The following is an 11,283-nucleotide window of genomic DNA, read 5'->3' on the forward strand; positions in this document are numbered from 1 at the left end:
CCGCGCGGCAGCGGCTGGCTCGGCTCTGGTTGTGTTTGAAGCAGAGAGGAGTTTCCGTAACTATGGCGAGATCCGGACAGGAGCAGGAAGCCGAAAGCACAGCTGCATTCAAGGTGCTAAAGCGGGCGATGGAACTGGACTCGGAGTCTCGGTACCAGCAGGCTCTGGTGTGTTACCAGGAGGGGATTGACCTGCTCATGCAGGTCCTGAGAGGTGAGCAGGGAGCCGTGGAGAGGATACCAGAGGAAAGGAACTGGATCCGCAGTTTCTGGGGGTAGAGTGAAAGTTAAAAACCCTTCTTGTACATCACCAGGAAGCAGTTACAAACAGAAGGTTGATATTCTACAGGACAAGTGGACTGCTTTCTTTTAGATTGATGTCATCAAAAAAGACAGGGTCAGTACTCTAGATTTTGAAGAGACAGAATCAAATCTAAATATATAAGCCTTGATAGGACTCAGGTTCAAAGAAATGTAAAAATACATTTTTGGATCCTTTTTGGAAAGTTTGAATATGGATTGGGTAACAAATTATTGACTTTGTTAGGTAGCATGTTTTTTTCTAAAACTGTCCTTGATTTTTAGAAATGCAGACCGAAGTGTCTTGGGAAGAATTTGTCATAATGTCTGAATTTAATTTTAAGGCGGGGGGGGGGGGGGGACCCGGAGCAAATGTGGCAGAATTCTAGCAATTCTTAAATCTATGTGAACGGTAATAAGGGTGTTCGTTACACTATTATCTTTGCTTTTATGTTTAGATATTTTCGTTAGAAGTAAACAAAAATAAAATCACAGCGGTAGAATACCTTAAGTACCTTTAAGTACACCTTAAATAACGGGTGTACTGAAATTCGTTGTGAGAAATACATAGGATTGTGGGTGGGCACAGCGAAACTTGATCTGTTAATATAGTTATTCAATGTTGAGAAGTACCCAAATAACCATTAACAACCGGTACAATCTCTGGCACATAGTAGACACTCAGTGATTAAACTGATTTAAGTTAAGTCTGGCCCCTGGTCCCCACGCCCTGTAGCTCCCAGTCTGGCCAAAGATCTCCCCTGTGTGCCTTTTAGCGGAAGTATTACAGAAGCTTTTGGACAGCAGAGGGCGCTTTTCAGGGTTGGGGGCTTTAGTAGTAAAACTACTTTGGGAAGGCCCAGATGATGATGAAGATGAAGATGATGATGATGGAGAAGAAGGAGATGATGATGATGGAGGAAAGTAATTATCATTTATGAGTGCTGAGTGCTAGGCACTGTCAGAGCACATGAACATCATGATCTTGTTTCATCTTTACAATTGCCCTGAGAAGTAGGAGCTGATGTTATCCTCATTGTACAGCATAAAATTAAGCTTTTCAGTTCCACCACAGTTAGTCAAAATTGGGAGCCCAAGGCTTTAAAGACTCTGGTATACTGACTGCCAAAAAAAGAGAGGGTGTACAGTGTTGGTCAGGTGGATCATTGCTTAAGTTCCAGTGCTCTAGGGTTGTCAGGTCAAGCACTACTCAAGTTCTGGCATTCTGGGAATCTGAATCAGGAGAACTATAGTTTTGCTCCTGTGTGCTCTACTGATTCTACAGAGGTTATATAGAGACAGTGACCTGATCTTACAGGTTAAGGTACAAATGCAAATAACTCTAGTACAGGAAATAAGTGCCAGGAGAGAGAGAGAGACAATGAGGATTTAAATAGTTAAAGGTCATTTGGGGGAGGAAAGGTGGAGGTGGCTTTTGAGGAATAAGTAGAATTTCAGAAATGAAATTCCGCAAAGAGTGTTTAAATTCTGTCTGTGCTATTTTTACCAAATAAGTGGTTCACTTTGGTTCATTGTGTGTCTCTAGAAGAAGAGTGAGAAGTAAAGTAGATTGAGGTGTGGTGTGGATGATCTTCACTGCCAGGAGATTTTAACTCCTTCCATAGACAAGGAGAAACCATTTAAAGTTTTTATAAAGGAGTGATGTAATTAGAGTTGCATGTCAGGGCTTGTCTCTATTAGGAATATGCTCTCCTCCCAAATATCTGCATAGCATACTCCCTCTTCTCTTTCAGTTTTTTATACAAATAGTACCTTCACTGTGAGGCCTTTCCTGACGTCCTGTGTAAAGTTACAACCCCATCCCAGGACTCCCTTGTTTTCTTCCTTGTTTTATTTTATTTAATAGCACTTATCACAATCTAACATACATATTTTACCAACTTCCTTTTATTGTTGTCTTTCCTCCCACTTGAATGATAGGGGATCATCATGTCTGTTTTATTAACTGCTGTAGCCCCAGTGCTTAGAACAATGTCTGGCATGTGGTAAGTTCTCAGTAAATAATTCTTGAATAAATGAGTGAATATGGCAAGAGTGTGGGGGAGATACTAACCTGAAGAGACTAAAGTAAAGCAGACCAATCGAGGAGCTTCTGCAGGAATCAAGATGAGAGGTGAGAAGGGCCTGAAGGAACCAGAGGGGTGACACCAATATTAAGAAAGGAGGAGACAGTCTGGATATTGAATAATTGGCATTAGGACATGACTAGATGTGGGAGTGAGGTTCCAGTGGAATGGCTGCTGTAAGTAAGCCTAGGAAACTGAGATGTGATGTTTGAGGAATGGGTCTACATTGTTAAATTCTGCCAGCTGATTGAGGGTGATCGTTAAGAAAGGACTACTTTATTTACAGAGGACAGAGAAAATAGAGTATATTTATAGGCAGTCGCAAAGTAACAGTGGAATTTAAGAAAAGAGATATTATAGTCTGGTTCTAAAGGAAGCCCAGAGTATGGCGAATGGAAAAAATTATGTAGGTGATAATGATATTAACAAAATTTATTATTTCCTACAAGCCAGTCTCTTTGATCATTAATCATCTCCCTGTCTAAGGAACAATTTCTCTTTCCGTGTTACAGTTGAGGATACAGACAGGTTGAATAACTGGCCATGGTCACACAGCCAAAAGTGGCAAAGCAAGTTTTGAACTAAAACCATGTGACTCCAGATGCTTTGCTGTTAACCACTATTCACACTGCCTCTTTGTAACAGAGACCATAAAATGCTTAATCCTGATAAAAAGACCAGTTCAAGGTTTTTGAGTTTAAAGAAATATATATAAACCTAGTAGAAGAATATGAGTTCTCATATCACCTTAGGAGCAAAAACAGGATTCCTCACAAGAGATTTATAGATTATAAATGGATAGATTAGGATTTTCTTAAGATACTGAAGTATAGGCATGAGAAAGTAGGGATCTCGATACTAATTTTCAAGTAGAAGGACTTGAAAAGAAAAGAATTCAGTAATTATATTGATATCAATATTTTTTTTTAATGTTTATTTATTTTTGAGAAGAGAGAGACAGAGCAAGAGCGGGGAAGGAGAAAGAAAGAGGAGACACAGAATCTGAAACAGGCTCCAGGCTCTGAGCTGTCAGCACAGAGCCCCACGTGGGGCTTGAACTCACGGACCGCGAGATCATGACCTGAGCCGAAGTCGGACGCTGAACCGACTGAGCCATCCAGGCGCCCCATATTGATATCAGTAAAATGTTGGAAACAACCTGAATACCCTGGGAAGAAGAGAGGTTGAATAAAGTGTGGTACATCCACACAATGGAGTGCTATACTGTTGTAAAAAACAATGAGGAGGATCTGTGGAAGAGATATGGAGTGATTTCCAGGATACACTGTTAGGTGAAAACTACAAAGGACAAAGAGATCTATGGTATGCTATCCTTCATGTAAAAAGGAAGATATTCATGTGTCTCCTCATTTGTTTGAAACGAAGGATAAAAACAGAAACTAATGAGGTTTGTGGGGTAGTGGAAAAGAGGTACAAAGAAGGAAGGAATGGGAATGGGGTAGCAAGATGAGGAAGGAATAATGCTGCTCTGAATTATTCAACTGTGATACAGAAGCAGGTGGACAAGAAAATAGGTAACTCAATTATCTCTGGAAAATAGTATTTTGACCATATTATGTAAGGTTAAAGACAAAATGAATTATATACAAACATTGTGTTTTACTTGGTAAATGTTTTTCTCCCAGAGGTAGAAACTACTTTATATGAGTCTTGAATAAGCCAGTATATATATTGTGGATAATAAAAGAAGTTACACTTAAGGAGATAAGGACGGCTAGTATGAACCCTGTGGGATCCAAGTTATCATCATGAACTTATGGTTTTTAATATATATACAGATGTGTAGACACGGAAATAAAGGCAGATATATGTGTGTGTTAGTAACCCTATATATATTTACTTTCTAGCCACAAATTGAAAGGATCTGGAAGTAGTGACAGGACTCCCCTAGTGGCAGCAAGTATACTCAGCACCCAGAATTGGATTTCTTCATACCGTTCTCCAATAAAAGGAACTTAGGGCTTTGGAAAAATGGTTGATTCCAGGGCTGGGGCAGGGAAAATACAAGATGAGTTTAGAACATTTTGCACGAGAAAGCAAGGAAGTGCTCAAAATATAATGGGTCATGTTGAAAGTACAGGAGTCAGCCAACATGCAGGAGCTCTCAAAGCCAAAGCTGATAAAGTTAGGGCAAGATAATAATATTGCCATTTGCAGCAACATAGATGGAACTAGAGAGTATTATGCTAAGTGAAATAAGACAGAGAAAGCCAAATACCATATGATTTCACTTATATGTGGAATTTAAGAAACAAAACAAATGAGGAAAGGGAAGAAGAGAGAGAGGCAAACCAAGAAACAAACAGACTCTTAACTATAGAGAACAAACTGATGGTTACCAGGGGGAGATGGGTAGGGGGATGGGACAATAGGGGATAGAGATTAAGGAGTGCACTTGTGATGACCATTGGGTGATGTATGGAAGTGCTGAATTACTATATCATACACTTGAAACTAATATTATACTGTAAACTAACTGGAATTTAAATAAAAACTTAAAAAAACAATAGTATTGGATTACAACCCATAAAATAAAATAAATATGCATGAGTCAATACTGATACAAATTGATCACTCAATAAATAAATAGATGGGGGAGAATGGACAGCTCTTCCTTATAGTAGCATTCCAGTTTATAAATTAATTAGGAATGATGGAAATAGAAAATCTCTGTTTGACAGACACTGACAGTTGCAGTGATAACTGTTGCAGGCAAGGACTATCAATGGATGCTAAAATTAGGAGGTGAAAGAGTGATGAGAAACAGGATATCTTCCCACAAGATACTTATCAATTATGAAGGACAAAATAGTGATTTTACAGTGGAGTGATCTTTGAACTCACCAGTAATGACATATATTGACATCATGTACCGAGAAGGGCATGCTTTCATTATTTTCTTCCCCAAAATGCATAACCTCAATCTAATCATGAGAAAACACCAACAGCCCCAAATGAGAGACATCCTACAAAATAACTGACCACTGCACTGTTTTCCCCAAATGTCAAAATCATAAAAGGTAGAGAGGCTAAGGACCAATTTCAGATTGGAGGAGACTAAGGAAACATGACAATTAAATGCTGTGCAGGATTGTGGACCAGAAAATGAAATTTCTCTTTCTCTAGTGGGAAAATTGGTGGAATACAAATAAGGTTTGTGGATGAGTTAGTAATGTTGTATCAATGTTAATTTCCTAACCCTGATAATTGTAGCATATCCACATGATATGTTAACATTAGGGGAGTTTGGGTGAAAGGATACTGTGTGCCATTATTGCAGCTTTTCCATAAATATAAAATTAATTCAAAGTAAAATGTTGTTAAAAAGTGGGAGTTTAAAAATGAAATTATTATTGGAAAATATAAGTAATATCAAAAAGAAGGAATGAGGGAACCAGAAGTGATTTGGGGGCGAGGGACTTGGGGTAAGGTTTTATTGATAATATGTATTCAAAAAATACCTTATATTTTTTGGGTGACTGGGAAAAAGACTGAGCATGAACTATAATGGGTAAGTCTGGAAGAGAAGCTGGTTTTGTGAAAGATAGGTATTGTTTCCTGTGTTTTGATTATGTTAAGATTTCAGACTTAAGGTTGATTAGGACGAAATGGTTCTCAGACTCAGGTTTGAAAATAAGCCACCTTTGTCATCACCTCATCAAATTTGGTATCTCCAGCAGTGAGACACAGTGTCAGAGTTCCCACTCCTAAATAAAGCTGTTTCAGATGCTTAGTGCAAAAATGGAGGTCTTGGTGATCAAACCAAATTTGAGCCCATTTGTGTATTTGAGGATTGAGGCAAACCATGCTAAATAGGACAGGAAATTTGTGGAAGAGTTGGGAAACTGGAAATAATGCCTGTTTAAATAGAAAAACTTTTTGGAAATTTGAGAGTGTATTTTTTTTAATTTGTAGGCACCAAAGATGTTACAAAGAAATGTAATCTCAGAAAACAAATTTCTAGCTACATGGATAGAGCAGAAATAGTGAAGAAATACACGGATCAAGAAAAAGAAGGTAAAGAGGCTGTTTTATAGAATGTGTCCATAAGTAAGTGTGACAAAGCCCATTTCATCCAGTGTTTCTGTTTCTGCCTTTTGTAACTCTTTGTGGTCTGGACCATTTATCCCTGGGAGCCTATAGTTTTATTCTGCATTTCCATGTCCCTATACATAACCTATATTCTTAACCCTTTTAGGTGGGGAGGTGATTTTCACACACCCTCTTGAGAATATCTGATGAAAGCTATACATACTGCAGAACTTTGCATGCCATTTTAAGGAATTCACTGCAGATCCTTATGAAGCTTATGTGTGGACTGGAGTTGAAATAATACTACGCAGAAATAGGAAATGTAAATACTGTATTTTATTTCTGTTTCGCTTTCTAAAATGACCAAAATGTTAAAGTAGCTAAGGAAACTCCTGGGACTTCTTTAGGATTTTGCTGTGAATCAAAACATTTCAGGAGTGAAGTATTCCTAATGACTAGAGATGCCACTAGTTGTCCTTCCCTACTTACTATTAATCTACTTATGAGCATCCAGTTTACAAACATATGTCTATAAATGGTCATTACCACCTTTGCCTGGCATAACCCTACTTTTTTTTAGCCAAAGTTACTACTGTCCTCAAAAAACCAGTGCCTCCAGACCTCAGCTGCTCTTCCTTGCTATCCTTATATGGCCCTCCCCTACCTCTTCCTAGTATTCCATATGAGCCCCTACCCTGGGTACCCCCCGCCCCAGCGAGCTCCTCTGTCGAGTGGGAATAAAATTGTATTTCCTTCACCCCAAATTGAAACTCACAATGAAATTTCCTTTTAAAACATTGATGAAATAGAGTACCATCAGCATTGTGGTTTGAATACATTGGGTTAAGTTAACCTGTGTGGGTAGCTTGGCTTGAAAACTGATGCATAGTTGCTAGTAACATCATATCTGTGGAAATACTAGGAAAAAACCCAAACTACTGTTTTTTAAACAAACTTTAAATTGGCAACCATCACATAAATTAGGAACTACCATTAGGGGTCATGTTTTTAAAAAAATCTTAAAGATCTTTGATAACTTACTCAATAATCATTCGTTTTGAATGAACAAAAACTATGGAACTGTTTTACTGACCCTGTGCAATCCTAGTCTTGGGTTGTTAAGAAGTGCTAAAATTACTACTTAAAGTACTCTATGGGGCACCTGGGTGGCTCGGTTGTCTGTGTGTCCAACTTCGGGTCAGGTCATGATCTCGCAGCTCATGAATTCGAGCCCCACATCAACTCTCTGCTGTCAGCATGGAGCTGGCTTTGGTTCCTGTCTCCTTGTCTTCCCCTCTCCAGCTCCTGGTTTCTCTCTGTCTCAAAAATAAATAAAAACATCAAAAAAAATTTAAATACTTTATAAGTTCTAAGAAAGCCTTCTAAATTCCATGTATTTATATGTTTAATACTTTAGCCGTTAAATTGCAGGACACAGAAAGACTTATATCTGAAGAGAAGGACCACATAGCCACTGAGTTATATAGCTTATGGTTCTACTCATGGTGACAGAATTATCAGCTGTCATTATACATATAGACTTCTCTTGAATAAACTGCCTGGTCTATAGGATTCAGCTCAAGAACCTCTTCCAAGAAATCTCTGGACTTTCCCATTTGACCTCCATGAAGGCAGAACTCACTTATGGAATTCTTTGCCTTATTTATTTCTGTACATATAGCATCTTGCATTGTGCCTCGTATATATGTAGGAGGCATTCAGAAATGTTTGCTGAGTGGAGGAGTTAAAAAAAATTAACTTGTATCTGATCCTGATTAATCACTATATGTAAATAGTATAAAAAGAAAATAAATTGTCACTGGTTTTATTATTGAAACTTGTGTTTTTTAGATGGAAAATATCATCGGCAGATTAAAATAGAAGAGAATGCAACAGGTTTCAGTTACGAGTCACTTTTTCAAGAATATCTTAATGAAACAGTTACAGAAGTTTGGATACAAGATCCTTATATTAGACAGATTCATCAGGTAGGTGAAATGCAGAAAAATATGATGAAATGTTACTTAAAATGTATGAGTTAGTAATAACCCATCATGATGTCTTTCAGCTGTATAACTTTCTTCGATTTTGTGAGATGCTTATTAAGAGACCATGTAAAGTAAAAACCATTCATCTTCTCACCTCTCTGGATGAAGTAGGTATCTGGAAGCATTTACTCTTTCTTCATGAATTTTGTTTAGCTAGGAGATGTAGTTTGAGCAAGGAAATGTGGACACAGTGCTTCAGCTAGAGCTATTTCTTTGGGAATTGTACAACAATAGGCCTAAAATACCTTCAGAAAAATGCTATTGACTTTTCTGATTTTGTTGTATCTTGCATTTGGCTACTTTGCTAAACTATAATTCAAATAGTTTGTCAGTTTAGTTTCTTGGATGTTCTAGGAGATGATCACACTGTCTGCACTATTGACAATTTTGTCTCTTTACCAATGATTATATCTTTTTCTTGATTTACTGTATTGGCCTTCTGGTGGATCATAGCATGATAGTGAGCATCTCTATCTTGATTTTGATTTAAATAGGAATGCTTCTAAATAAACCAGAATTTTAAGATTAACTTGAAGAAAGCACCCCATCTTAATAACTAAATAGCATTACTAAAACACATTTTAGGAGATAGGATAGAATTGTGTTATGTGTACATTAGAAAAAAAACAATTATTTTGATAAAAACAACTGCCATTAAACTGCTTCATACTTTTATTGCTTCTTTGAGATAATAGACATTGAAACTAGTATAGAATCTTTCCCATTTTATCTGATACACATTGTGTAGCTTAATGATAATTTAAAATAGTAATAACTGAACAGAAAATCATATTTTTCCTATTAACAGGGTAGTGGGAAAGAGCAGCAAAGTAGTGGCCTGCAAGAAATAAAAGAGTCACTCAAGAATCATGGAGTGCTGTTGGAATTAGAATATTCTTCTTCAGTACATGACCGAGAAATTAGGTTCGTTATAGCAGTATTTTAATTTTTATGCAGTTGAATATACTTACTTATTTTAATGCAATATAATTGCATATAAATATTCAGTTTATTAAAATTTTAAATAAAGCACAATTTTAGTATCTTTTCACTTTTTAGGAAAAAATATGGCTTATTATATCTGAGTTTCATATCTCTTAATGGAATAGTTTACATGTTCTGTTTCACGTGAGAAGAGGAAGTACTTTTCTATTCAAGCATACATATAGAGTTGGGGTATTGGGATAATTTTCTGGTGGTAATATTTAATATTCTGATGATTTTAGTATTCACTTATATTTTATGAAATAATCTCATAGGCATGACAGTACGCAGCAGTGTCTACAAGGAGACAGTATATGCAGGTATTTTAGTAATATGTTCCTCTGTTTCGCACAGTAGCTTTCATATGTTTATAGTGAGTGCACCTTTAGTTTTAATGAAAACTTAAGCACAACCTAAATGCAAAACAGCTGAAAATGCAGCTGCTGTGGTTGAAGCAGAGGTCGGGGTCCAGAGCTCATCCTGCGTCTGTCCTCCATCTCTAGGTAGGGAAACCCCTGCAATGCACCATAGCCTGACCTGAATACACTTAGCAGAACAGGAAAGTTTTATCAGAGATCTGAAATTCAAGAATAAGATATAATTTACTTGACAAACTTGTTACCATCTAATCAAACCAACTAATGGTTTCTTTGGACATTTTATTTCATTGTAGACACGGCCCATGAATAACTCCAAGTTTGGTTCAACTCATGCCACTGGAGAAAATGATTTTCTTTGTTAGGGGGAAATTTTGCTGACACTACACTACACCTTTGATAACTGTCTGACTTAAATGTCTGGAATATAATACTGTATACTATTTCAATAGGTTTAACAATGGATGGATGATTAAGATTGGAAGGGGACTTGATTATTTTAAGAAACCACAGGTAGGATATAGTCTTATGAGTAAGTATGTTGTACTTTTTGTAACATTTTAACAAATGGCTTTGGTCTTTTTTATTAAAAAAAAAACAAAACACCTCTTTTCTTCTCTTCTTAGAGTCGTTTTTCCCTTGGATATTGTGATTTTGATTTAAGACCATGTCATGAAACAACGGTGGACATTTTTCATAACAAGCACACAAAAAAAATATGATGGGCAGTAACTTAATTTGCATTATATATTTATATTTTAAGTGAATATTGATTTTGGGTTTTTTTTTTTTTTTTTTTTTTACTTTGGACAGATCATTTCTATAATTATGTATTCAATAATAAATTTTTACATTTCTACTAATTTATGGATTCATTGTTCAGTTATGTAACCAATCCTAAATATTTTTTATAAATACATTATTTAGTGGATTTACAGGGTTTCTAGTCATATGATTAATTTTAACATTGTACCAGCTTTTCTCTTAATTTGACTATTGGGGAATGAATCAATAAACAATGAGAACCTATTAGGAAGATAAATTGGATGTTAATCTTGCCCCTGGGTAAGATATAAAGAGTCCAGGAGGAAAAAATCATGGATTAGAGTACTCTTAAAAGACAGATGGGGGGGCGCCTGGGTGGCGCAGTCGGTTAAGCGTCCGACTTCAACCAGGTCACGATCTCGCGGTCCGTGAGTTCGAGCCCCGCGTCAGGCTCTGGGCTGATGGCTCAGAGCCTGGAGCCTGTTTCCGATTCTGTGTCTCCCTCTCTCTCTGCCCCTCCCCCGTTCATGCTCTGTCTCTCTCTGTCCCAAAAATAAATAAACGTTGAAAAAAAAAATTAAAAAAAAAAAAAAAAAAAAAAGACAGATGGGCTTGGGGCACTTGGGTGGCTCAGTCGGTTAGCGTCTGACTTCAGCTCAGGTCATGGTCT

The 11,283-nt window shown here is 37.0% G+C and overlaps 1 protein-coding gene across 3 annotated transcripts; it reads left to right on the forward strand.

Annotated features, from left to right (window-relative positions):
• The first annotated feature begins 62 nt into the window (after positions 1 to 62).
• MITD1 (microtubule interacting and trafficking domain containing 1) lies at positions 63 to 10,877 on the forward strand. 3 transcript variants are annotated; one of them, XM_045445741.1, is made up of 7 exons: positions 63 to 213; positions 6,323 to 6,424; positions 8,291 to 8,427; positions 8,508 to 8,594; positions 9,296 to 9,411; positions 10,301 to 10,361; positions 10,475 to 10,877. In XM_045445741.1, the coding sequence occupies exons 1-7, from the start codon at positions 63 to 65 to the stop codon at positions 10,568 to 10,570; spliced, it is 750 nt and encodes a 249-aa protein (XP_045301697.1). In that variant the 3' UTR covers positions 10,571 to 10,877. The 3 variants fall into 3 exon arrangements, with proteins under 3 accessions (XP_045301697.1, XP_045301698.1, XP_045301700.1); XM_045445744.1 differs by lacking the exon at positions 63 to 213 and adding an exon at positions 294 to 396; XM_045445742.1 differs by lacking the exon at positions 6,323 to 6,424.
• Positions 10,878 to 11,283: the final 406 nt, after the last annotated feature.

The sequence above is a fragment of the Leopardus geoffroyi genome, chromosome A3 (assembly GCF_018350155.1).
Source record: "Leopardus geoffroyi isolate Oge1 chromosome A3, O.geoffroyi_Oge1_pat1.0, whole genome shotgun sequence".
In the NCBI taxonomy this organism is placed as follows: Eukaryota; Metazoa; Chordata; class Mammalia; order Carnivora; family Felidae; genus Leopardus; species Leopardus geoffroyi.

Bases quoted from the DNA above. Each gene is read 5' to 3' on its own strand.
- MITD1 (XM_045445741.1), top strand. From the start codon at position 63: ATGGCGAGATCCGGACAGGAGCAGGAAGCCGAAAGCACAGCTGCATTC. The intron at 8,595-9,295 runs GTAGGTATCTGG...TCCTATTAACAG, and splicing joins TTCTCACCTCTCTGGATGAA to GGTAGTGGGAAAGAGCAGCA. The intron at 9,412-10,300 runs GTTCGTTATAGC...CTATTTCAATAG, and splicing joins GTACATGACCGAGAAATTAG to GTTTAACAATGGATGGATGA.